Genomic DNA, 27,094 nt, shown 5'->3' with positions numbered 1-27,094 from the left:
ATCGTGGCAGTGGGGGATTCTTAGGAAATAATATCATAATATGACAGAATTCACCCTGCATTCTGAAAGGGAGAAGCTAGAATCAGGATGTAATAACATTTCAATTGAGTAAAGATATCTACAAAGTCAGAAGGGAGGAGCTAGCTACTGTAAATTGGAAGGGGAGCTGAGCAGGGAAGAGAGTGGAGCAATAATGGTAGGAGTTTCTGGGGGTAATTTGGGAGGCACATGTAGAAATTCATCCCAAGGAAGGAGAAACATATTAAGGGGAGGACAAGGCAAACATGGCTGACAATGTTAGGGACAACATAAAAGCAAAAGAAAAGGCACACAATGTGGTGAAGATTACTGACAAGCCAGAGGACTTAAAAACCAGTAAAGGACAAATAAAAAAGCAATAAGGGGGTGAAGATGATGAAATATGAACGTAAGCCAGCTATTAATATAGAAGATGATTGCAAGAGAGTTTTTTAGATACAGTAGCACCTCGACTTACGAACTTAATTCGTTCCGGGGCCCGATTCGCGAACTAAAAGTTCGCAAACTGAATAAATTTTCCCATTGTTCGGACATTCAAAGCGTGCATAGCAAAGCAGAACAATGACAATGAAACCACGGCTTTTTGCATTCGTACCTTGAATTTCGTATGTACGTTGAAGCAAAATTTTACGTACAATCCTGTTCGTAAACCGATTTGTTCGTGAACTGGGTCGTTCGTATGTTGAGGCGCTACTGTATATAGAATGTAAGAGTGGACACTGGAACATTGAAAAATGAGACTGCGAAAAACAAAGAAATGGTTCATGAACTTGATTGATACTTTGTATCATTCTTCGTGTGGCATACCAAAACTTCAAAAGAGTTAAGGTTCTGAGGTAGGCATAGTGGCCATCCCGAAGTAGAAGATGCTGGGGAAACAAAGGTCTGAAAGTGGACTACTCAACTAGATTGAATGGACTACACCCCAGAGTTCTGAAAGAAATAACTGAGGAGATTGTGGAAGCATTGGTGGTGATCTTTCCGGAAACACTGGAGTCAGATAGGTCCTTGAGGACTGGAAAATGGCTAATGTTTAAGAACAGAGGTAGGCAGAAGATGGGGAATTGTACACCAGTTAGCCTTGGTCATTGGTAAGATTTTAAGAGTCCATTATGAAGGACAAGGTTGCAGAGTACTTGGAAGTCAGCACAGCTTCATCATGGGAGGTCATGCCTGACTAATCTGTTACAATTCTTTGAGGAGGTAATGAGCAAGTTAGACAAAGGAGAGCCAGTGGATGTGGCCTATTTGGATATCCAAGGCCCTTGACAAGGTGCTGCATAGAGGGCTGCTAAAGAAGAGTCCATGGTTTTAAGGGCATCCGAGGAGTAGGAGAATCAATGGTTTGAGTATGAGCTTGACTCTTGGCATACAGGCTTGACTGTCTGGCAGAAGGCACAAATGCGGAAAAATGGGGTCTTTTTCAGGATGGTAGCAGTGACTAGTGGAGTTCCACAGGGATCAGTGTTGGGATCACAACCATTCATGCTAGAGATTAATGATCTGGACGTTTACAGATAACACAAAGATAAGTGGAGGGACAGGTAACGTTGAGGAAGCAGGACTTGGACAGGCTAGGACCATGGGCAGAGAAGTGGCAGATGGAATACAATGTCAGAAAGTTTGAGGTTATCCACTTATGTAGGAAGAATAGAGTTGTAGGAGAAAGTAAAGACTGTACATGCTGGAGAAGTCAGAGTTGAAAAGGGTGGTGCTGGAAAAGCACAGCAGGTCAGGCAGCTTCCAAGGAGCAGGAGAGTTGATGCTTTGGGTATAAGGCCTTTCATTTTATAAATTGGGAAAGGCTTTAGAATCTGATGCACAAAGAGGCGTGGGAGTTCTCATTCAGGATTCTCCTAAAGTCAACATGCAGGTTCATCTGGCAGTTAGGAAGGCAAATGCAATGTTAGTATTCATGGCAAAGGGGCTAGAACACAACTGCTGAAACAATGTAAAACTCCAGTCAGGCACATTCCTGATGAAGAGCTCATGCTCAAACCATTGATTCTCCTACTCCCCAGATGCTGCCTGACGAGCTGTGCCTTTCCAGCACCACACTTTTCGACAATGTACACCATGAACAGTTTTGAGTCCTGAATTTAAGTAAGGGTATGCTGGCATTGGAGGGGTTCCAGAGGAAGTTTGCACAAAAGATCCTGGAGATGACTCTGGACCTGTATTCAATGGATATGGGGCGATCTCATTGCAAGCTATAGAATACTGAAAGGGCTGGATAAAGTGGACACGTGGATGATGTTTCCATTAGGAGGAGAGACTATGCACAGCCTCAAAGTGAAGGACAACCTTTTAGAACTGAGATGGAGGAATTTCCACAGGCAGAGTGTGGTGAATCTATGTTGGCCAAGTTACTGAGTGCATTTAAGGCAGAGAGAGATAGGTTTGTGATTGGTAAGGGGATCAGGGGTTAGGAGGAGAAGGCAAGAGAATGGGGTTGAGAAAGATACTAGGCATGGTCATATTTTTAGATTAGATCCCCTGTAGTATGGAAACAGGCCATTTGGCCCAACAAGTCCACACAGACCCTCGATGCATAACCCACCCAGATCCATTCCCCTACCCTACATTTACTCTGACTAACGCACCTAACACTATGGGCAATTTGATACAATTGCAACAGTTAAAAGGCATTTGGATGGGTATATGAATAGGAAGGGTTTGGATGGATATGGGCCGGGTGCTGGCAGGTGGGACAAGATTGAGTTGGGATATCTGGTTGGCATGGACGGGTTGGGCCGAAGGGTCTGTTTCCATGCTGTACATCTCTATGACTCTATTTAACATGGCCAACTTGCCTGACCTGCACATCTTTGGACTGTGGGAGGAAACCCACGCAGACACGGGGAGAATGTGCAAATTCCACAGAGACAGTCGCCTGAAGCTGGAATTGAACCTGGGTCCTGGCGCTGTGAGGCAGCAGCGCTGACCACTGAGCCCCAAGGTGGAGCAAAGTTAAAATATCACAACACCAGTTTATAGTCCAACAGGCTTATTTGAAAGCACTAGCTTTCGAAGCGCTGCTTCTTCTTCTTTCTTCAGTGCCAGCTCCTCCAAAATATGGTGGAGTAGTCACGATGGGCTGAACGGCCTCATTATGTTTCTATACCTTATGGTCGAATGGAAATGCGGGGCTGGGGTGAGAGGAGATTGGGAATGGATGGTGTGGCAATAGAGGGATAAGAGCGGGGTCCAGATCGTGCTGTCCCCTGGGACACAGACACACACAGTCTCTTACTCCGTCTGTCTGGGTCCAGCCGGAATGAGCTCACTCGGCCTGGAAACAGTTTAGGAACTTTGCAACAGAAAGAACTGGAATAAAGGCCACGACACAAACTCACCGCCTTCGCCTTACTCCAGCTCCAGCGCCGCCGCCGCCGCGCGCCCCGATCCGATGCCTAACGGTTGAACACGTCCGCCATCTTGTTTCCTGTGCGGAACCCCGCCGTCGGGAAACACCGAGCGCGCAGAAATGTTCCGGCCCGGGGGCTGGGAGAACAGAGCGTGAGAAGGTAATGGGGTGGGAGTTGGGGGGGATAGTGAACCGAGTGGCACCGTGACCTGGGTCAGGGCAGAGGAGAAACTTCCACATTAAACAACCGGGAACCGAGCGGGCGGGGACAGACCCCGCTTCATTTGATTAAAACTCTTGTTTCTCCTCTTTACACAAAACAATTCTCGGTGTTTCCAGTTTTTGTTTGTTTTTCACATCATTCAAACCGAGGCCTATTATCTCAAAACCTCTACGCAGCCACTTCATCAACAACAACAAGACAGGCCGGCAGCAAGGATGCAGCTGGGTACGGCCTTTATTAAACCTTAATGACAGACAGAGAGATGTCTGCCTGCCCAGCTGAAGGGGAATGGAAAACAATCAGAAAGAAAAAAGGAATAAAGAAACGGAGGGAATGTGTCCGAGGCCTTCATCACGCGGTGGAGTTTCCGAGTGTGGCTGAGAGGCAGAGAATCCAGCAGAAAATACAGGAAGCGGTGTAAGTTCGGTGATTTGTCAGAACCCACCTCCTGCTGCAGTGTTCTGGTTTACAGAGCGGATCTGGATTTTGGTCCCCATATTTGCAGGGAAGCACCTCAGCCTCTCGTCAATGCCAGACCAGAGATAACACAGGAAACCAGCAACATTTGAGACTTGGGGCATACACATACTCACACATCCTCTGATTGACGAGGTAAAACATCAAATACAAATGCACTGAAATCTAACTTCAAGAGCCTCTGAGAATGGAGGCCAATCTGACTTAGGCAATTGATATGAACCTGAAAAGGTTTATGTTCTAAAAGGAACATTTATGTTCTAATGAAGAGCTGCTGGACTTGAAATGTTCATTCTGCCTTCTCACCACAGTTGTATCCAGACTTGTTGAATTTTGTCAGCACTTTCTGCTTTTGATTCAGATCTCCAGCATCCATAATTCTTTTATTTATTGTTTTGACATTTACAACTCCCTTATATGGCCAACACAATCTGTGAACCAACCGTGATTTGGAGATGCTGGTGCTGGACTGGGGTGTACAAAGTTAAAAATCACACAATACCAGGTTATAGTCCAACAGATTTCCGATTAAACCTGTTGGACTATAACCTGGTATTGTGTGATTTTTAACTTTATACATGAATCAATCCATTTTTCCTATTCTATCACAATAATGTTTATAATAGTGAAATGTTTCTCTTTACATTGAGACCTTAAGGTACAGAGACAGGTCTAATTTTCAGGTGTGATCCATCTGGCTGTTCAGTTTCACCTAAATGACATGACTGGCCTGTATGCTCCCTACTGCCCAACTGACATCTCCCTGAGTTTAGCTGAAATTCTGTTGATCCATGTTTGAATACTTCAATTAAGTTGCATCATCAGAATTAGGCATGCAGGTTTATCAATTGTGGAAAAGATTAAATGTACCTTAAGTGCTGACTTATTTCCAGTAAAATAGTTTCCTTTGCTTTCGTTCTTAGCAAAATAAGTTCTAAAATAACTTATTTGCCTTTTAATACAAGAAGCAAGGTATATGGTCAGATCTACTCTACTTGCTTTGTCTCTGTAAATTTGATGCTTACAAAATAGTCATAGCTTTCTGTGACTGAAAAACTAACCATTGAACTTTGTTTCAGAGAGGAATTGCAAAGTTCTGAATTCTGGATCGATTGCCTCGGTGAGTTGGTAGACATAACTTTGATGGTGGCAAAATTTCTAGAAAAAAATGTTCAGGGTAGAATTCATAGTCACGTGAAAATATGGATTAATTCAGAAAAGCCAACATGGATTCGTCAAAGGAAGATCATGTCTAACTTGCTTGAGTTTTTAAAGAGGTGATAAAGAGAATTGATGAGGGCAGTGTGGTTGATATTGTGTATGTAGACTTGCAAATAAAACTTCAATGTAGTGCCACACAATAGACTTGTCAGAAAAAATTGCAGTTCATAGAATAAAAGGGACTGTAGCATTGTGGATATTAAATTGGCCAAGTGATAGGAAACAGAGTCATTGTTAATGGATGTTTTTTGGGTTTGAATAAGATGTGCAGTGGAGTTCCCCATTGGAACTCTTGCTTTTCCTATATAAAAGAAGTCTGAATCTTGATGTGCAGGAGATAAAGTCAAAGTTTGCAGACAGTACAAAACCGAGGAGCTTTGTAAATTGAGGAGGACAGTGTAGAACTTTAGGTGGAAAATGACATGTCGGTGGAGTGGGAAGAAGGATGAAAGACCTGCGGTATATGTACATAAGTTATTAAAGGTAACAGAAAAATCATGCATGAATCGCAGAAAGCTAGTATGCAGATACAGCAGTTAATAAAACAAACAGAAATTTATCATTAATTGCTAAAAGAATACAGTAGTTGAAAAGTCTGGCACTGGTAAAAACACAGCAGGTCATTCAGCATCCAAAGAGCAGGAGAGTCAAAGTTTCGGCATAAGTCCTTCATCAGGAATGTGGAGGGGTAGGGGGCTGCTCGATAAATAGGGAAAGTAGGCGGGAAGGCAATAGGTGGATGCAAGTAGGAGGTAATTGTGATAGGAGGTGATTGTGATAGATCAATGGGAAGGGTGGAGTGAATAGGTGGGAAGGAAAATTGTCAGATAGGTCAGGTCAAGAGGGTGATGCTGAGTTGGAGGGTTAGATGAGGTGGGTGGAGGGGAGATTTGGAAATTGATGAAGTCAGTGTTGATACCACGTTATTGTTAGGTCCCAAGGCAGAAGATCAGGTGTCCTTCCTCCAGTCGGTGGGTGGCTTTGATTTGCATGTCCTTGAGGCAGTGGGAGGGGAAGTCGACGTGGTTGGCCACAGGGCAGTGAGGCTGTTTGTGGACTAGAGATGTTCCCTGAACCACTCCACAAGTTGGCACTCAATAAGAAAGTAAGAAACTGTTGTTGAAATTGTATAAGGTATTGGTGAGACCACATCACTGCATACAGTTTTCATCCCATTATTTGAGGAAGATGTAATTGCATTGGAAACAGTTCAGAGAAGGTTCACTAGGTGAATTCCAGAGATGAGGGGTTTGTTTTAGGGAGAGAGGTTGAGCAGTTTAGGCCTATACTCGCTAGAGTTTAGAAAGAGGAATTGAGGTACCGCTAAGAAGCTAAGGCGGAATTGATATATTAGACATTAAGCAGTGTTTGCCCTTGTAGGACAACCTGGAACAAGAGATCATAGTTTTAGGCTAAGGGGTGGCAGATTTAAAACTGAGATGAGGAGGAATTACTTCTCTCAAAGATCTTGAATTTTTGGAATTCACTACTACAGAGTGCAGTGGGTGTCAGGACACTGAATAACGTAAAGGAACAGAGAGGCAGATTTTTAATGAATTATAGGTTAAAGGAGTTTGGGGAGCGGGCAGGAAAGTGGAGTTGATGCTGAGATGAGATCAGCCATAATTGTAAAAATTAGAGGAGTAGGTATTGCCTCCTTCTGCTTTCAGTTCTGATGTATTTAAATGAAGCATTTGGTATTCTATGCTTCATTAATAGGGTCGTAGAGCACAAGAGGGTTATGTTTAACCCACATTTGGCGCAAGTTGGACCTTCGCTGGAGGGTTGTACAAGATTCTGAGTGCCACACTTAGGAAGTATGTAAATACATTGGACAGTGTGCAAAAGAGATTTGCAAGAATGGTTTCAGGATTGAGAAATGAGCTATGAGGATAGATTTGAAAAGTTGTAACTGTATTTCTTTGAGAAAGGAGGCTATGAGTAAATCTGATAAAAGTTTTTAAGATCATGAGGTATGTGAACAGACTGGATAAGGAGAAACTGTTCCTGCCTGAGGTTCCTGACAATCCTTCTGCTCCACGAGGACTGAGAGTTGTTACACAGATTTAAATGCTTTGCAAACGAAGCGAGTATGAGATGAGAAAGAACTTTTTTCAGACAGTGAATGGTTAAGATCTGGAATGCATTGCCCGGAGGTATGGTCGAGGCAGTTTCAATTGAGGTTTTCAAGAGGGTATTAAATAATAATTTGAATGGAAATGTCATGCAAGATTATGCAACAAAGAAGACTGGCAAGGCATCAAAATGCTTAAAAAGCCAGTGCATACATGATGGGGCAAATGATCTGCACCTATAACAATTCTGTGATTAATTATCTGCAATTATTAAGACTTTGTTTGTTTCCTGAGATGGTAATTGTGACAATCTGTTCCAGAAACCATTCAAAGAGTCGTGAATATGTATCATACAGATCAACTTGAATCTCCATCAAGTCCTTTCCCTATTGGGGAACCTCCAGGTTCCATTGAAGAGAAAAAGCACTGTACAGACCGTTGTCGCAATACACTTAACTCAGTGTGTTATGGAATCGGGAACTTTTCTAGTTCCATATCATCTCGTTACCAGCTGGCTCTGCTGTTCCTGCTGCTAGAGACACTACAGGTAAGTGTAGTCAGATGCGAATATGGTAAATGACTGGGGAGCAAAAGAGACCATTGAGTAACATCAGTCTGCGTTATTCTTGTACGCTCCGAAGCCACATTACATTTTGTTGTAATAACAGAGTTAACTTATCAAAGCATCGAGATCTAGTCCCAATGTTAAGACAAAGTATGTTGTTTTTTCATATTTGATTCAAATGGTGATTCTGTTTATCCCATACTTATGTACTGTGTATCTATCATTCAGCCAAAGGCTTGTGGTTTTATACTTTTATTGTGGAAATACATCAGTGACTTGTAATCATGTTTAAAATGATAATTTTCTAAATGTGCAGATTTAGACATGGACAATGAACAAAAAAATTGATAATGCTCATCTTGGAACTGTTAATATAACATATAATGTGAAAAGTTTTGTTAATCCCCTTAATACAATAAACTCTCTCTGAAATCATAGTTTTAAAGCCAGCTGAAGGAGACGTAAAGATCTTTAGCACTCCTTATTGTCACAGTTTGGTGTGGGTGGAGGGCTTTACTTTCAATCCAACTCATGTCATTCCTCACCCAGAAATAGTTGATGGGTAAATAATTTTTTTAATGCAAAGCTTTATCGTTTGATTTTTTTTTGCTGTATGAATTTGAGATGAACAGCAGGTATATGAATGCAACTTGGAGATCTTCACTGATCCTTTGATCGTCAGTTCATAGAATGCAGCTGATAGCTGAACACTTCTGTGAAAGAAATTGTTAATTCAATCCATTTGAAGGGAGATAACTCAGGGATAGAAAGGTAGCTACCGCGTCTTATGCAATCTGCTGCAACCATGCAAAATTAGAAGTGAGCAGATGAGGAAAAAATCTTTCAATTTATCCAATGGTCATTGTTCTACACTAAGTTCCCCAGTTTTGTAGTTGTGATTTTGCTCCTTGTAAAGTTTTGCATTTTGTTGTTGTATACAACAGATCCCTCGAGATGGCTGCCTTCTCTTTGATCCCCTGTTTACAGAATGGGAGAAGAAATTCTTGAAGGATTCTGGGATGGTGGTGCTTGAGGAAAACGAGGTAAAAGGCACAGACACATTCAGTCTTTGTTTTGTACATTGTGTTCTCTGTGAATCCTATCTGACAAAGGGGAAGCATTACTTTCTGGTTTTGGCTTTCGGGTGAATGCTCCAGATTCAGCCCCTAATCACAATCTGATTTTCCATATAACAACTTCAGTAACAAACTGCACCTGTCCATGTGCTTCAGAATTTTTTTTCATCCATAACATTATTGGCAATCTTTTTTAATCTGTTAGGAAGGGAAACGATCCATCGACAGGCCAACACTGTTCTACATGATTCACTGTGGCAAAGCTCTCTACAATAACCTCTTGTGGAAAAACTGGTCACCCCAAAAACTCGTACAAACTATTCTCATCGGAAACAGTTTCAAAGGGATAGAGGAGAGGTAAGAAAATTTGGTTGCTGTTCATCCTTTGCAAATGAAAAAACTCAGGTAGTAAGTTAATAATCACAATTAGGCAAGATAAGGAAATAGCAACCGATTAAGCTCTGAGGATGATTAATGGAACTGTAATAGTACTGTAAGGGATGATTTGAGAATTAGAATTTTAAAATACACAATGATTTTATTAAAGCGGAGAGTTTAAGGTGATCTAATTTCAATACTTAAGAAGAGTTCATTCAGGAAATCTGTTCACTGTGGTGAAAATTTGCACGATAAGCGTAGAGTTTGGAACAAAAAGGTGGGGGGGTGGTGGGGGAGGTGAAAACATTTAAACCAAAGCATTTTAGAACTAGGAAGTGATTATCAGGACGACCATTGGAGTGGATATTATAAATAGATTAGTAATATCTCTGATTAAGTTTTTGAAGAGAGAGTATTGAAGAAATGATAATCTCAAAACTGCATTCTTATCAAAATTGTTGACTTTTTAAAAAAATTGCAGATTACCAGCCAGAGTGCTGAAGAGGGACTACACATACATTGATCATGTATCCTTCAGTAATTTCAATCAGCAATTCAATTATTTAAGTTGTAACTAGTCTAGCAACAAATAATTCTGATTCCAAAACCACTGTACCCCTCCAGAATTTACGTTACTATTGCTTCCTAGCATACTTCTTAGTTTTAACATAGTTACTCTGTCGTATATGCAACTTCTACTTTAATTCTGTGGTGGGAACATATGCCAAAACTATATCATTAGAAGCATTTGTGGTCAAATTTCTCTCTTTGCTCATACCCTTGAACCCCCTAACTGAAACAGAGGTTAGGATCCAAGGGTAGCAGCAGAAAGTGTTCCTTATGAACTTGATAAAATGGTCACTTTTCATGGTAAACCTGATCTTTGAGTTGTGAATATTCAACCTAATGGGAGCCATCAGACCCAAATCCAATCCAGCTCTCATCTGATATCCCTTCTTGTCAGCGTGACTAACCGATAGCAATCAGGAGCAGAAATACATGCTGAAGATTCTCTTCATTTCCATCCCAAATTCCAGGCAGCACTGTGGCTCATTGGTTAAGCATTGCTGCCTCATAGCACCAGGGATCTGGGTTTGATTCTACCCTCAGGCGATTATCTGTGTGGAGTTTACACATTCTCCCTGCATCTGTGCATGTTTCCTCTGGGTGTTCCGGTTTCCTCCCACAGTCCAAAGATGTGCAGATTAGGTGGATTAGTTATGCTAAATTAGGCGGAGGTGGGTACTGCAGATGATAAATTGCCTGTAAGAACTGGGAATGTACAAGCTGGAGAGATTAGCCGTGGAAAATGTAGTGTTACAGGGATAGGGTAGACTGGAGTGGGTCTGGGTGGGATACTCTTCGGAGGGTCAATGTGGACCTGTGCCGAATGATCGGCTTCCACACTGTAAGGATTTTGTGAAAACCAAATTTCAGGCACTTTAAAGCCAGCTGTAGCATTCCACCAGCACAAGTAGGAATTCTGTGCACTGATTTTATACAGAGCTCTGTCAAAGTAGGGAGAATTTGCCTTGAGCTGGTCTCCCCTAAGATGTAAATGTTAGCATTGCCAGGATGCAAACCATCAACTTTTCAAGAGAGCGTAGGATGACTGTTTGGATAGAAATAGTATGCAAGTGTATAGGGAGAGGGGAGATTTGCAGTAGGCGATGATGCTTCTTTGAAGAACTGGTGCTGGCGTGGTGGGCTTATTTACCACCTTCTGCACCATAACAATTCTGTGATTCTTTCCTAAACCCTTCTCCTAACTGGCTGAGTGGCAGCTTTACATTAATAATCACACAATCAAAATGATATTTCCCTATTCACCAGTGATAATTTGCCAAATTCTACTAAATGCCTGTGCTTCAGTAGAAATTCTTCCATTATATCTTTATAAGAAAAACTCTAGTTTCCTATCACTGGTATAATTGTGGTGAAGCTTAGTTGTACTTTCTGTGTGACTACTTACGTCAGACTTAAAGATTCATCACGAATAATGCTTTTGTGAGGTCTATTAGTGGACAAAATTTAACTAACTGTCGATTAAATTGGTGAATGCGAAACTATTCACTTCAGCCTAGACCACATGTTGGAGTACTGGCTGTTTACAGTGGGACTGACCTTTTATACTGGAAGATATCACTGTATTGCATTTACTGTTACAAGTGAAGATAACTAAAATGATGCTCCATCACAATTGAATAAGAATATGGTTGTGATGAGACATTAAAAGAAACTTCAAGGGCTGCATCCTAACCCTGCTGCCCATCAGTGGATGTATCGTGAGTCAGTGCTGTTGTAGCTCCCTGTGTTGAGAATGTCACTTCTGGCGATGATCTGACACAGCCAACACATATCTGACTTGTACCTATGCAGGACACTGAAAGAAGATATTAGTTACAAAACACGAGTGGTACAAACAAAGGTCAAGGTCAGGTCTCTGTCCATTGTCATTTATGTTTCCTGGACCATGCTTCATGATTGGCACCCTCTGAGTTGAAATCCCTCACCGGTAAAGAATCTTCTGACTTAGAGATTCTGCCGATGTCAAACTGGTCTTCTGCCTGTGTAGCAGAGGATGGGCATAAAAGCAATTTTCAGGTTTGTAGTTTTGGATTGGGGGTGACAAATGGCCTGTCTCAGAGAGCAGTGTTGAGAATTATTTACAATTTATATCAATGACTTGTATAAAGACACTCTGGCATACTTTGTCCAGTTCTGGTCACCCAGTTACCGAAAGTATATTATCAAGCTGGAGCAGGTTCAGAAGAGATTTACCTGGATGTTGCCGGGTATGAAAGGTTTGAGGAAAGGCTGGGACTTTTCTCACTGGAGCATGGGAGGTTGAGCAGTGACGTGATGGAAGTTTATAAAATAATGAGAGGTATAGGTAGAGTTGATGGTAATTGTCTTTTCCCTAAGATGGGGAATTTCAAAACTGGGAGCACATTTGTAAGGTGAGAGGGAAGAGATTTAAAAAAAGATATGAGGCAATTTTTTTTTTACACAGAGGATGCTTCAAGTATGGAATGAACTTCCTGAGGGAATGGTGGATGTGGATACATTTACAACATTTGGATGGATACATGAGTAGATTGGACTAGTTCAGTTTCGGATTATCTTTGGCACGGACTGTTTGGACCAAAGGGTCTGTTTCCGTGTCGTGTGATTCTACATCTGCTAAATTAGCTGTTAATGCTATGATCAGTAGAAAAGTAAATTATGAAGAATATGAAAAAGGATATAAATAGATTAAATGAGTCAGCAAACCTTTTCCTGAAACAAATTCTCTTTGTGCCCAGTGCAGCCTCAGATTCCTTGTCAGGTGGGGAGGTAATTTGAGCTCTGCTGTATGAAACCACTGTAACAAAATAGACTTGGGTAGTTCACAAGTTCTGTTTTGTTCAGATGTCCTCACCTTGTGTGTAAGATGTATTTGTGTCAGGTTGGAACTGTACCAGATAACATTTGCAGTGGTTGAGTTATTTTACATAGATGTTTGAGCAGTGAAGACTTGAGAGATAAGGATGTTGGGGATGTTTAAAATCTTGAAGAGTTTAAATAAATTATTTCCAATATTGCAAAAGAGACAATACTCTAAATCTGTGCCATCCAGTCAATTGGCAAAAGAACCATAGGTGAGATGAGGAAAAACCTTTTACGCAATGAATAGTTAGGATTTGGAATGATAAAGTGATAGCATTGAATAATAACCTTCAGAAGTGATTAGGATAATTCCTGAAGGAAGAAAGTTGCAGAGATATAGGGAAAGAGCAAGATATAACTGGATTATTCTTTAAGAGTCAGTATGAACACAATGGGCTCATTCTGTACTATACTACTCTATGTTTAATCTCTCTTTATCACATACCGCTGGCAAGTCTGTAATTGTCTGAACATAGGAGGGATAAAGGTTGACTCTTGTTTGGATTTTTCTCTTTCCCCCACTATGATATGGCTCCCATTTATGCAACTTATTAACAGATGGTCAGTATTGGAGCATAGATATCCAGTCTTAGGCAAGTAATTTAGCAAGCACTGATTCTGATGAATAAATGCAACAACAGATAGAATTTGTACACTAACAGATCTCTGGAATGTTATTCACGGTGAAACAGGATTAGAAAAAAGAACAGCTGAGATTCAACAGGATTATACCCAGAATGGGTAGAAGAATAGCAATCTTGGAATTTCTATACAGCAGAGATGGCCAATGGAGTATTTTCAAGTTGCAGAGGATATAGTGAATAGGGACCATTTATTTTGATGTGAGGACAGCTTAAAACACCTAGTATAGAGGGAGATTAAAAACAGATTTGTTATGTAGAGTAGTATGAAACGTTGTAGTTGAGGCATTGCACCTTGTTATGGGACATTTGGATGAATATTTCACACAGATGATGATCCACAGCTATTGGGCTGGAGTTAGGTAGCAGAATGAGCTTTAGAATGCTCCAGAAATGAGAGTTGATACAACAACCAACTTTCTTCATTTCATTATCATAGACCCCAATGGCACTGTAATGAACAGCATGTTACATCCAAGACTTTGGGATGTAAACTTAAGAATTTATATACACATAATAACTATTGCTTTTGGAATAAATTTCTTGTCTTTCATGTTTTAACCTTAACCGTACTCATCAGATATTGGCAGTGACTGAAGAGGCTGCCTTCCCCTCCAGCAGTAGATACATGGATGTATTTAATGACACCTCCATACATCAGTTTCCGAGAAAAAAACTAGATTCACAGCCTTTGGAGTTTTGGGAAGGTGCTACTGAACCCACATACCAGGAATGTGAGGACTTGGAAATTATCCAAAAGGACATGGATTGTTTTTCAGTTTCATGAAGTAAAGTGAAACAAGTTTTGAAGCCTATTGAGGTAGAAGCATTTGTGCAAAGGTTACCTTTGGAGTCATCAATTTCACTCTTTCAGGGTCATAATGATCTGAAATGCAAGTTTAGTTATCTTGGTATGGAATACTTCCAAGAGGAAATTTTGAATTCTCTCCACCTCTCAGAAACCAGGAATTAAATCTGTGCAGCTCTGTTGGTCATAGCTGAGATCATTCTTTTGTTTTTCCCTGTGGCTCGAATACCTATAACTTGAGAAAGGGGTCTCATTTATCTGGTAATCAATGTGACACGAGCCCCAATAATATTATAATAGCATTCTGAATTGCATCACCAACGACCCACTGAAGGAACTCGGCTGGCTTTCTGTGATGATCAGAATTCTCTTCCAGACTTGACAGGTAAAGTGCTATTGTCCAAATCCCCTTTCCCATTTTATGCATGAGATCCATCCAAGCATTTACCATGTGATTTACCTGCTTGCCAGTACATGACATCCAGGCTGCCCAATCCTCACCTGCCAGCAAGCCAATGGAATACAAATTAAAGACAAAGGCGAACAGTAAATGGTGTCCATGTTTTATTATTGAAGGACCTGATCATAGTATACATTCATTAAAACTTAAAATCATCCGACAGTGAATGATCATTTAAATGATGATCACATAAACATTCACCTAATTCATGAATTACACTTAAAGCAAAAATAAAATCTATTCACCTATAACCCTTAAAACAATAATTTTATGATTTTTAATTTGAATCCAAGAATAGAACAGAACAACATCATTCAAATAAAAAGATTTTTTTTTAAATGTAGCTTTGGGTTTGTAAATACCTTGAGCTTATGAGAACTGAAAGTGCAGCTAGAGAAGAGTACCTGGGAGAGTTGATGAAAGTTCTGAACTTATGTTCAGATGCAAGCAGTTGACAACTAATCTTGAAATTAAAGGAAGACAACTTGGATTTGTCAATCTGCTACTGTTCATTAAGAAACTGCTGATCAACTTCCCACTTAATCCAAGGTGAAGCGCAAAACTGATCTGTCAGAACTGGTCTACCACACCCACCAGGAGTTTACCAAAATCATTAGTATTGCGGTGTGTGACCTTGAAAAGCTTTCAGAGCTTCAATTTTAGAAGAAAACATTTGAGATTAAAGATAAAAAGGAACCAACTTGTTTAGCCTGTCATATGGAGGGTTTAGTACTGAATTTGACCTTTTTTTCCGTAATTACAAGTTGCTCACAACTGGTAATTTTGGGAAAAATCAAATCATATCCTCCCACCCCCAACACACACCATCCTGTTGCTATAAGCTTATCATGGAATGGTAGTGTGATACAAACAAAAATAAAGCATATATCTGAGAACAATATAACTACTGGTCCAGGCCACAAAGTGTGACAGTGAGAGGCACCAACTATATTAAAAGCATAAATTGGGGTACGTGAAGGAGAAAGTACTCTACACATTTGTTCGTCAGTGTTTCACAGCCATGCAGCCAATGTATACATTGGCTAGTGGGTAGATAAGGACTTGTCACCAAATGATTGCACAAAACTACATCTAATGCAAATCAGCAGGGGTGCAATCCTAGTTCAATCTGATAATTATTAAATTGGTTTTAACTTCCAGTAATGGGGAAAAATCTGTAATTCGACAATTACACAACCTAATCCCAACATTATGATAAACCCTAAGTACATCTGCTGATATGGATGTCACACTTGCAGATTGGGGACCCCCTGCAGCCACGTCTGGGATATGAAGGAGTCTTTGTTTGTTGAGAAGTTGGAATTAGTGTCAGCTTCATGTAATTAGAAAGGAGTTTAATCCGTCTCCTTGTCAAGTGCTGGCAAACAGAGTTATGCGGAACTCCCTGATGGAATACAGTCAGGCTCTGTTTTTCTATTAATCATCTTTTCTTCAGCAAGGTTCTCTGCACCATTCGTGATTTCACCTGGGGCAGTAGTTCCATTGACTGATATCAGATCCTCTATCCCAATGTTAGTGAGCGCTTTGGTCAGTCTCTGAGAAGCTTGGATTTCTGCCTGGAGTAGTTTACGCATTCGATTTGTTGCACTTTGTAGGGCAGATTTCCTGCTAAGAATAACAAAAGCAACTAATGAGTACAGGTGGCAAAAGACATAGCGAGTCATTGCTGGTGAAGTATATTGCAAGTATTGGCAGGAGCACTGGGTCACCATCATAGAGAACTGGGGAATAATAGTAAGTGGGAATTGAAGTAAACCAACTTTGATTATACTATACAAATTCTCTGATAGAATCAAAACAAGCCATGGACATGACACTTGGTACCAAATTGAAAAGACAATTTGCAGTCTGCAATCTCTGCCTATTATTAGGAAGATATTCAAGAGTTAATTCGAGCAAAACCCCTAAAAATCTTGGCACGAGGGAGATTTGTGCTTTCCAGGATGTCAAATGGTTCTAGTCAGTCATTTTCGTGGCACAGGGTTCAGTATGCAGCTTCCACTAAGTCAGTTTATCCTCCACCTCGACTTGTTCCAATTGCTGTGCACAGAAGCTAGCAGGTAATTAACATCACAGATTGAAATAAATTGTATCTTATAGTTAGCAATTATTCACACATCTTCCCTCGTGATAATTAGAAGACTAGCTTGCCCTTTATTTGGACCTTTTACATCCTCAAGATCTCCCAAAGATTCACGACCAGTAAAATAATTTTTCAGTTCGTGTTATTGTTTTCTATGTAATCTTGACAGTAAGTTTGCCCGCAGTAATTTTCAGTGGGAAAAGAACTGTATGAAACATATGGATTTCACGAGATAAATATGCTGTTCATTTATTTTGTAGCATTAGCTCCTCTGCTACAAAAGCAGATTACTCACTGAACTATAGCTCGACAATCACTGACTGTTCCTCCAGTATCTGGCCAAAGTCACTTCTTCACATGTCAGACTACAATGGTATAGTGTTGGAAAGCTATTTAATGGTGAAAACACCACAGCCAAGCTCCTTTCAACATTAACATTTGCATCAAGAGTCTCAGGACTGTGAGCAAAAGGAAAGCATGACTAACACATGGATGTCAAGGTACACAACAGCACACCCATCACTGCACAGAGCTCAACTGTGGCACTTTTTATTTTTTAGCATTTATCAAATTCAGCATAGGCTTGGGAACTTCTGATTTATAATTCTTAACGCCAGCCATGGCAGCAAACACAAAATGCACCATCAGGGAGCAATGTAATAATTTTCACTCTGTAATACCATCCACAACTGAGACATTAGTTTTCATTAAAATGTTAAGTATTTCCAGGCTTTGCTGTAATTTTCCACAACAATTTCTCCACCAGAATTTACAGCTGATTGGTGAATATTCTTAAGACTCATACAGTTCCCAGCTACCAAATGGCATTAATTCCGAATACAGCAATCTCCAAGGGAAAGCAGGAAGGTCAATGTTACCTTGTGTCAGTTAGCACAATCCCATTGATCATGTTGAGCTGTTGTAGTATCATCTTGTTACTCAAGGATGTAGTCTGAAAAAAAAAGAAATAGGTGAACTGTAAAGTATTGTCCCTCCCTACAAAGAAATATTAGTTTAAATGGTACTGTTCTCTATCCAATTTGAGCCAGAGAATCACTTACAATTACTTCTCTTTCCACTTCCACACCGTTGGTGTTTCCAAAGAGTCTGTCCTTGATGCCCTATTATTTCACATCTACATGCTTCTCCTCAATGTCATCTTTAAAAACACAATCATCAGTTTCCATTCCTAGATAATACCCAGCTCAACTACACCACAATCTTTATCAGTCTAATACTTTCTCTATACTATCATAAAGACTGCCCATTCCTACTTCCATAATATTGACCAGCTTTACTCCTAATTCAGCTCATCTGTTGCTGAAACCCTTGTCCCTGCTTTTGCTACCTCTAGGCGTTACTATTCTAATGTTCTCTTGGATGACCACCTATCTTTAATCCTTTGCAAACTTGTGATTTCTTCAAACTCAGCTGCCAGTGTTCTTATCGCTCCTTTGCTTGCTAATCTGGAGTGGCCCTTCATTAAATAACATTTCAACTTTAAAATCCACATCCACTTCAACTACCTATGGCCTCAACCCTTTCTCAAAGCTGAAACCTTCAAACCTCATAGCTGCATTCCTCCACTACGAGCTTCTTGAGAATCCCCAATTTTAACACGTTCACTATTGGCACCTGTGCCTTCAGATGCTGAGACCATAAGCTCTGGAATTCTCTCATACCTCCATACCTGGATTCATACCTTTTCTCTTCTTCTTTTTCCTTGTTTATCATTTTCCTGAAAATCTATTTCTTAGATCAAGTTTTTGCTCTAACCTGCCTCACTATCTCCTTATGTGGCTCAGTTTGTTTAATTTAATAGGACTCCTGTGAAGTGTCTTTGGACATTTCACTACGTTAAAGGCAATATATTTAAATTGTTGTTGTAAATCTGGGTATCAAATTCCACATGACCCATTAATTGGCATTAAACTTCACTCCCCCACCATTCGCTGAATTTGGTTTTCTGAAGAGTGGCACATAATACATCTCCTGACAAAGACCTTATCAACAAGACACCCCGAGGTGACAGCAGGTTCTTTTTGTACCTGACAAGATTCATAAGAAAAGATATGTGGGGGGTGTAGAGAAGAGGTAAACTAAATGAAGTACACAGACCTGTACTGGAGGAAGGCCGGCATTTGATCCATTCTTGTAGATCTCATTCATGGTTCTTTGTAGGTTCACTGCCTGCTGAGTAACATGTTTCAGGAACTCAGAGCTTCCTTTTGTCTTATGATGAGTTTCCCCAAGCTGAGTTAGAAACAAAATGTCAGATAATTCCAGATTCAGTAATGCCACATTTCCATACAGTTGCTTCTCTAAGTAGTTAATATCCAGAAAATTTGCTCAAAGCAGTAATATTGACCCAGTTCATCCTCTAAGGAGTGCAAATGATGGAGGAGAATGATTGTGGTCAGTGGAAGAAGCATTCCAACAGGTGATTGAGTTACTTAATAGCTTTGATCCCAGTACTAAAATCCACAGGCTAATAATACTATTGGCCTTTAACTTAAAGAGATGCCCATTGTTCCAATAACTTAGGATTTCCATTTGATCTATGCACTGGGAACAGTTCAATGTGGAATCTTCAATCCACTTAGCCCACTTCAAAATCTTACATTCTCCATTCTTCCCAACTGGTCCATGCCAATATTTAGGCAGTACGTGAATCTCCTTCCATTCCTTTGAATCTAACCCTCTCAATAAACCCTGATAGTATGCAAATTGGTGAGAGAAGCAAATCCTATAATATCAACATTCCTTTTTGTCCCATTGTATGAAATATCCTGTTAGGCTAACAACAGAAATGATTGGAAGGGCAATCGCTTACATGGACGAAGAATTAACTACCCTTTACAATATGACATTTTACTGACTGTATTGTCCATAAACAATTGAGGTAAGTGGATGAACAGCAATTGAGGGAGTAGAAAATTGTTAACGTACACTTGTACACACATACAAGGAACAGATTGTTGGATTCATCAATTTCTTTACTTAAAAAAATAAGAATTGCTCACTGCTTAAATCAGTAGTGATTTTTATTTAGCAGGGAAAGCATTGTTTGCTGTGGAACAACATGGACTTGCTACTTACTAATATATTTCACAGATGCTGTGTCATTTAGTTTTAACACCACATACACCTTCATTGATTCATTAAAAGTTGACTTGTGAGTCTAATCTCTACAACAGCAGGAGCGGGCAGATTTGGAATAACTACCTGAGTCCTGTAGATGTTGTAGGCCTCCTTCTCATGTTGCACAGCATTTCGAAATTCTGCCTTGCTAGCATAGACTTGTGCCACGAGATGATAGCTGTACAATTAAAACAAAAGTTGTTGAGCTCATGATGTCCTTTGTATGGGTCCTTAAATTTAGGTCCATTTTATTATGAGACATTAGTGACTTTCTGCAATGTGGAATTATCCGGTAACAATTTTAGTGGCTCCTGCAGACTATCCCAGATTGACTTGGAAAAATTAATTGCGATTAATTCATTTAAAAAGCCAGGTATTGTAATGAAGTATACCTTGAAAATGTCAAATAAAGCATCATAGTTTTGATATCACTGAATTTAAAATATGATCAAAAATATTGCCATGTTATAGAAGTAAATGATGCAGTGACAAAAAAATGTTTGCAGGAGTGCTTTCTATCACTTACAACCAAGCAGACAGATGTCAAAAAGAGGGAGACAGGCAAAGACATCACAATGAGCCCTTAGCAAAGTAACACCACATTGCAATTTTTCAAGGTTAAGGCACATCAATATAATATTAGATTTTAAGATATTTTAGCAAACAGGCCATTGTACTAGCTGGGGAAAAGAAAAGTGCGCATATAATTACATTTTTACGTATGATTCACAAATTTCATACTTCAAGCAGAGAGATATTAATGGAACATTGTAATTTAGGGTATCTTTGTGTCAGCTCACAAGCCTTGGTGATTAAATCTTCGGGGCAAGTTTGACTTGTTTGAATTCTGTGTGCCTGGATATATGCAAAAAGTTGTTCCTAGGTACCACTTCCCTGTTAATTCGTAAGTCCTAGAAGAATTTCAACTTTATTTATAGCCTATGAGCTCCCTGGTATGCACTAAAGTTGCTTGCAATTACATAAATCATGTACATTGACGCTTTAGGATGTCAGCATCAAACACTCACTGGTCAGGAGTAGTTTAGATGAGGTTTATGGTTCCTGCTTTCCTTTCATACATGTGTACATACAAACACGTAATTTAGAAGGTGAAGCCATTCAACTTCCAGAGCACTCTGTGCCAGTTAATAATATCATGGCTGATCAGATTATGACCTAAATTTCACAATCTTGTCTACTGTCTATTCATATTTTTCTAAGCTGCAATTATAGCAGTGACTATGATTCAAACACTACCTCATTGTCAGCAAAGCTTTTGTGGGCTGGTAGGGGCGTGGACTTGGGATCATGAAAAGTGCTATATAAATGTAATTCATCTCCTACAAAGCTTACGTATTCAATATTTATCCCACCCTTCAAATAACATGCTGTCATAGCAGTATGACATTTTTTAGAATGATCATTTAACTGTGAGGGACATCGTCAATTAGGAGTTTTGCTCTAGAACCCAATGGAGACCAGTCAAATGAATTTATTCAGGGCCTTTGCACTGGTAGACAAGAAACTCTTATTCCCATCAGTCTAGCTAGAATCTGAACTCTCAGATACAAGTTCTCAAGATACAAAGCTTAACACGAAATATTTAGTTTCCAATAGATATTTGCTATGAAATAGGAACACTGCAAATTCCTGTGTTAAAAAGGACCAAAAACAGTTCAGAGCTGGCATAGGATTTGCAAGGTTATTGCATAATTTGTATCCTGTTAAATTTTAAATCAATTATGAGTTAAGTTTATCAGATGCAGGAGAAATCCTGCGCTGTACCTTAGAGCAGTCTCCAGAGCCTGAGCCCCATAATACTTGAGCTTTAATTCCAGAGCTTTCTGCAAAAATCGCATTGCAAGATCACAATCCAGTGCAGCTTGGAGCATGAGGCCGATGTTGCTCTGGAGGGAGGAAAATAAGATTAATTTCACAGTGAGAGTCACATGGGGTGGTATCCACCACACATTGCCCTTTAAAGGAATGAAGCTTCGGCACTGATAGACTGGACCCCACTAAACCCTCAACCCTTCCCATCAGCCACCAAAATGATGACTCTATCACACTTCACTAGAGCATTAGGATATAAATTTGTCTATAGTAAAGGTGATATTTATATGCAAGTGTCACTGATTTCCAGGCAGTAGTTTGGTAAAATAATTCAGGTAACTACCATCTTTGATGATTTTTAACTTGGACCCACCTATAACCCGAGTCAAATACACCGCAAGAACAACTATTTTTCAATTCAATCCACTCTAAGCTGTCACGTACACACTTACATCAAGAACAGCTATTTCCGGGTGGTCTTCACCAGTGACTATGAGCATCAAGTAGAGAGCGCGATACAGCAGCCTCAGGGCTACTGAAATCTGGTTGTTTGCAAAGCAGTAGAGACCTAGGCGGGCCTGTGAGTTAAAAATAGTAGAAGGCAATAATGAGCATAGCTTTACAGTTCCATTTCAATCAACACCTGAAGGTGTAGCAATGCATTGGTTGAAATATTGCCATCTTGCCATTGATTTTGTTGTCTTTCTTGACTTCTCTTGTTCTACCTTTCCCTTTAACTTCCTTCTTAAACTTCCAGTTTGTCTCCTCTTCCCCCCCCCCCACCCAGCTATTTAGTTTAAATACAGCTGTGTTGCAGTGGCAAACCTACCTGCCAGAATGCTGGTCCCCCACCTATTAAGCTGCAACCCATCCCTCTTGTATACTTTATCCATACCACTAAACACACCCCAGTGATCCAAGAACTTAAATCCTTGCTTCCTGCACCAGTTCCCCAACCATACATTCAGGTCCATTATCTCCCTGTTCCTGTCCTCTCGAGGAATTGGAAGCAAACCGGAGATAACAACCCAGGATGTCCTGATTCCTGAAGATGGGTTCATGCCCGAAACGTCGATTCTTCTGCTCTTTGGATGCTGCCTGACCTGCTGCGCTTTTCCAGCAACACATTTTCAGCTCTGATCTCCAGCATCTGCAGTCCTCACTTTCTCCTGTCCTGCTTTTCAGTCTTCTTCCGAGTTCTCCAAAGTCCCGCTGTAGAATGTCCCTCTTCTTCCCGACGTCATTTGTGCCGACATGCACCACCAAGTCTGGCTCTTCACCTTTGCCCTTAAGGATTTCCTGCACTCTGTCTGCGATGTCCTTAATCCTGGCACCAGGAAGGCGACACACCATCCTCAAATCCCGCCTGTTGCCGCAGAAACCCTTTTCAGTCCCTCTCACTATGGAGTCCCCTGTTATCACGGCTCTGTGTGATATCTGAGTCCTCGGTTCTGCCTCCACACCAATTTCTGATTGGCAGACCTGACCGCCTCTCGGACAGGCAGTGACGTCTGTCTCTACGGTTTCCAAGAGATTCAACCTGTTCCTGAGCAGAAAACTCGAAAAAGGATCATGTCATAAGGTCAAGGGAAATAGGGATTGATAGGATGGGTGAGGGGAGTAACAAATTTAAAAATATATATGAATTCAAGAAGCATTACAAATAAGGTGGATGAGCTTGAGGCTCATTTGGAAATTGGCAGTTACGATGTTGTGGGGATAACTGAGATGTGGCTTCAAGTGGGCAGGGCCTGGCAAATGAATATTCAAGGCTATCATAAGGAGAGACTGATGGGCAGAGGGGGTGGGATAGCCCTGTTGGTAAGGAATGATATTCAGTCCCTTGCGCGGGGGGACCTAGAATCAGAGGATGTAGAGCTGAGAAATTCTAAGGGTAGAAAGGCCCTAATGGGAGTTATCTACAGGTCCCCAAACAGTAGCCTGGATGTAGTGTGTAAGTTGAATAAGGAGCTGAAATTGGCCTGTCGCAAAGATATTACTATAGTTGCTATGGGGGATTTCAACTTGCAGGTAGACTGGGAGAATCAGGATGGTACTGGGCCCTGAGAAAGGGAGTTTGTGGAGTGCCTCAGAGATGGATTCTTAGAACAGCTTGTGCTGGAACCTAGTAGGGAGTAAACCATTCTGGATCTGGTGTTGTGCAACGAACCAGGTTTGATCAGGGACCTTGAAGTAAAGGAGCCATTAGGAGGTAGTGACCACAATACAATAAGCTTTAATCTGCAATTTGAAAGGGAGAGGGTAGAATTGGAAGTGACCATACTTCAGTTGAATAAGGGGAACTATGGAGCTATGAGGGAGGAGCTGGCCAAAGTTCAATGGTACAATACTCTAGCAGGGATGGCAGTGGAACAACAATGGCAGGTATTTCTGGGTATAATGTAGAAGATGCAGGATCATTCATTCCAAAAAGGAAGAAAGATCCTAAGGGGAGGCAGGAGTGGCCGTGGCTGACGAGGGAAAGACAAAAGGGAAAAAGTATAACATAGCAAAGTTGAGTAGGAAATCGGAGGACTGGGAAGCTTTTAAAGAACAACAGAGGATAACTAAAAAGGAAATACGCAAAGAAAAAATAAGGTATGAAGGTAAACTGGCCAAAAATATAAAGGAGGATAGTAGAGGCTTTTCTAGGAATGTGAAAAGAATAAAAAGGTTAAGACTAAAATTGGGCCTTTGAAGACAGAAACAGGTGAATTTATTATGGGAAACAAAGAAATGGCAGAAGAGTTGAATTGGTACTTTAGATCTGTCTTCACTGGGGAAGACACAAGCAATCTCCCAGATGTAATAGTGGCTGAAGGACCTGAACTAAAGGGAATTTATATTAGGCAGGAAATGGTGTTGGAGAGACTGTTAGGTCTCAAGGCTGATAAGTCCCCGGGACCTGATGGTCTGCATCCCAGGGTGCTGAAGGAAGTGGCTCTAGAAATCGTGGATGCATTGGTAATCATTTTCCAATGTTCTATAGATTCAGGATCAGTACCTTCAGATTGGAAGATGGCTAATGTTGTCCCACTTCTTAAGAAAGGAGGGAGAGAGAAAACCAAATTATAGACCAGTTAGTCTGATCTCAGTGGGGGGAAAAAATGCTGGAGTCAATTATAAAGGACGAAATCATGACACATCTGGATAGCAGTGACAGGATAGGTCAGAGTCAGCATGGATTTATGAAGAAGAAATCATGCTTGACTAATCTTCTGGAATTTTTTAAAGAATATAACTATGAAGATGGAAAAGGGAGATCCAGTGGATGTAGTATACTGGACTTTCAGAAAGCCTTTGATAAAGTCCCACATAGGAGGTTAGTGAGCAAAATTAGGGCACATGGCATTAGGGGCAAAATACTGACATGGATTGAAAATTGGTTGGCTGACAGGAAACAAATAGTGATAAATGGCTCCCTTTCAGAATGGTAGGTGCAGGGATCAGTGCTGGGACCGCAGCTTTTTACAATGTACATTAATAATATAGATGAAGATATTAAAAGTAAAATTAGCAAATTTGCTGATGATGCAAAGCTGGGTGGCAGGGTGAAATGTGAGGAGGATGTTAGGAGAATACAGAGTGACCTGGACAGGCTAGGTGAGTGGACGGATGCATGGCAGATGCAGTTTAATGTGGATAAATGTGTGGTTATCCACTTTGGTGGCAATAGGAAGGCAGATTACTACCTAAATGGAGTCAAGTTAGGTAAAGGAGCAGTACAGCGAGATCTGGGTGTTCTTGTACATCAGTCAATGAAAGCAAGCATGCAGGTACAGCAGGCAGTGATGAAAGCTAATAGCATGCTGGCCTTCATAACAAGAGGAATTGAATATAGAAGCAAAGAGGTCCTTCTGCAGCTGTACAGGGCCCTGATGAGAACACACCTGGAATATTATGTGCAGTTTTGGTCTCCAAATTTGAGGAGTGCAGCGTAGGTTCACGAGGTCAATTCCCGGAATGGCAGGACTATCTTATGCTGAAAGATTGGAGCGAGTGGGCTTGTATACACTTGAGATTAGAAGGCTGAGAGGGGATCTAATTGAGACATATAAGATTATTAAAGGATTGAACACTCTGGAGGCAGGAAGCATGTTTCCGCTGATGGGTGAGTCCCGAACCAGAGGACACAGTTCAAAAATAAGGGGTAGGCCACTTAGAACAGAGTTGAGGAGAAACTTCTTCACCCAGAGAGTGGTGGGTGTATGGAATGCTCTGCCCCAGAAGGCTATGGAGGCCAAGTCTCTGGATACTTACAAGAAAGAGTTGGATAGAGCTCTTAAGGATAGTGGAATCAAGGGTTATGGGGATAAGGCAGGAACAGGATACTGATAGAGGATGATCATCCATGATCATAATGAATGGTGGTGCTGACTCGAAAGGCAGAATGGCCTACTTCTGCACCTAATGACTATTGAAATGACGATATGCGCAGGTTTTAATGATAGAGTATAATAATGAAGTTTGGAAGCATGCAAAATAATTGCCCTGTTTCACAGTTATTTGCATTGTAATCACGTTTTGATCTCTGACGCTTCTTGCCTCCAAGTAAGAGTTCCTATGTTGGCTGAATTCACAAACAACATCGTATATCAAGATTCTGATATTGTCAAGAGTATTAATGGTCGTATGAATACCTTATCTGCAGGTTCCTTGGGAAATTTTACTAGCAAGATCACATGAACACATCCCTGAGACTACTGACAATAACTGGAAGGATTCATTGTTGGAGATTTTGCTGGTAATCTAGATGCATTAATCTGTCTTTTACTGAAGATAATGGAACAATAATACATTATCATTCCCATTTCACCAGGGGAAGACAATTATATATAGCCCTTAACTTGGTCACAAGTGAATAGCTTTTGTAACTTCTCCAGAAATATTTGATTTTCTAATGGCTCATTGTTATTACATTGTGAATGGGAGTTCCACCTTGTGGAATCCCCATCTTAGCAGATTCTGAAGGAATTACCTGGGATATTGAAGATTCCATTGGGCAATTCTCCTACATTGGCAACCCTCCAAGAATTTGGAGGATTTTGATTAAGTTAATTAAATAATTACTTAGATTAAATATGACTCCTGTGTAACTATTCAACTGACTCCCAACTTTACCTCTCAGCCCCATTCTTAATTACTGTCTAAAAAAGCTGCGTGTGAATGTGTGTTTGCTCACAAATGCATACACGGGATCAGGACTGAGTGCAGTACCATTGTTAACTGTCTAAGTTGATATAAGGAATAGCAGTTT

The 27,094-nt window shown here is 40.6% G+C and overlaps 3 protein-coding genes across 9 annotated transcripts in view; 1 reads left to right on the top strand and 2 right to left on the bottom strand.

Annotated features, from left to right (window-relative positions):
- tfip11 (tuftelin interacting protein 11) overlaps positions 1–4,014 on the bottom strand; it is a 38,997-nt gene extending 34,983 nt beyond the window's left edge. Inside the window, exons 1-2 of one of the 3 annotated variants that reach the window (XM_060843560.1) lie at positions 3,396–4,014; positions 635–779 (exon numbers count right to left, since the gene is read on the bottom strand). In XM_060843560.1, coding sequence (XP_060699543.1) covers positions 635–779; positions 3,396–3,646 — 396 coding nt within the window. In that variant the 5' untranslated portion in view covers positions 3,647–4,014. The remainder of the gene's footprint in view (positions 1–634; positions 780–3,395) is intronic. The other 2 variants (XM_060843562.1, XM_060843561.1) reach the window with 2 other exon arrangements.
- Positions 3,595–27,094, top strand: part of srrd (SRR1 domain containing) — a 37,491-nt gene continuing 13,991 nt past the window's right edge. For 2 of the 4 annotated variants that reach the window (XR_009645973.1, XR_009645972.1), the window contains exons 1-6: positions 3,595–4,046; positions 5,186–5,226; positions 7,723–7,949; positions 8,912–9,010; positions 9,249–9,400; positions 26,489–26,581. Coding sequence is in view for 2 of the 4 variants with exons in the window: in XM_060843563.1 (XP_060699546.1) it covers positions 3,877–4,046; positions 5,186–5,226; positions 7,723–7,949; positions 8,912–9,010; positions 9,249–9,400; positions 9,903–9,948; positions 14,072–14,278 (942 nt within the window). In the remaining 2 variants the exon portion in view is untranslated. Of the gene's footprint in view, positions 4,047–5,185; positions 5,227–7,722; positions 7,950–8,911; positions 9,011–9,248; positions 9,401–9,902; positions 9,949–14,071; positions 14,918–26,488; positions 26,918–27,094 lie in introns of those variants that run through there. The other 2 variants (XM_060843563.1, XM_060843564.1) reach the window with 2 other exon arrangements.
- The window catches only part of LOC132827091 (clustered mitochondria protein homolog), an 82,742-nt gene continuing 70,498 nt past the window's right edge, over positions 14,851–27,094 (bottom strand). Inside the window, exons 21-26 of one of the 2 annotated variants that reach the window (XM_060843558.1) lie at positions 22,290–22,415; positions 21,790–21,911; positions 20,089–20,182; positions 18,982–19,116; positions 17,742–17,815; positions 14,851–16,388 (exon numbers count right to left, since the gene is read on the bottom strand). In XM_060843558.1, the coding sequence (XP_060699541.1) occupies positions 16,151–16,388; positions 17,742–17,815; positions 18,982–19,116; positions 20,089–20,182; positions 21,790–21,911; positions 22,290–22,415 (789 nt within the window). In that variant the 3' untranslated portion in view covers positions 14,851–16,150. The remainder of the gene's footprint in view (positions 16,389–17,741; positions 17,816–18,981; positions 19,117–20,088; positions 20,183–21,789; positions 21,912–22,289; positions 22,416–27,094) is intronic. The other variant, XM_060843559.1, reaches the window with a different exon arrangement.

The sequence above is a fragment of the Hemiscyllium ocellatum genome, chromosome 24 (assembly GCF_020745735.1).
Source record: "Hemiscyllium ocellatum isolate sHemOce1 chromosome 24, sHemOce1.pat.X.cur, whole genome shotgun sequence".
Taxonomy (NCBI): Eukaryota; Metazoa; Chordata; class Chondrichthyes; order Orectolobiformes; family Hemiscylliidae; genus Hemiscyllium; species Hemiscyllium ocellatum.
The sequence above is the reverse complement of the archived record's forward strand: the minus strand, read 5'-3'. Positions and strand labels throughout refer to the sequence as shown.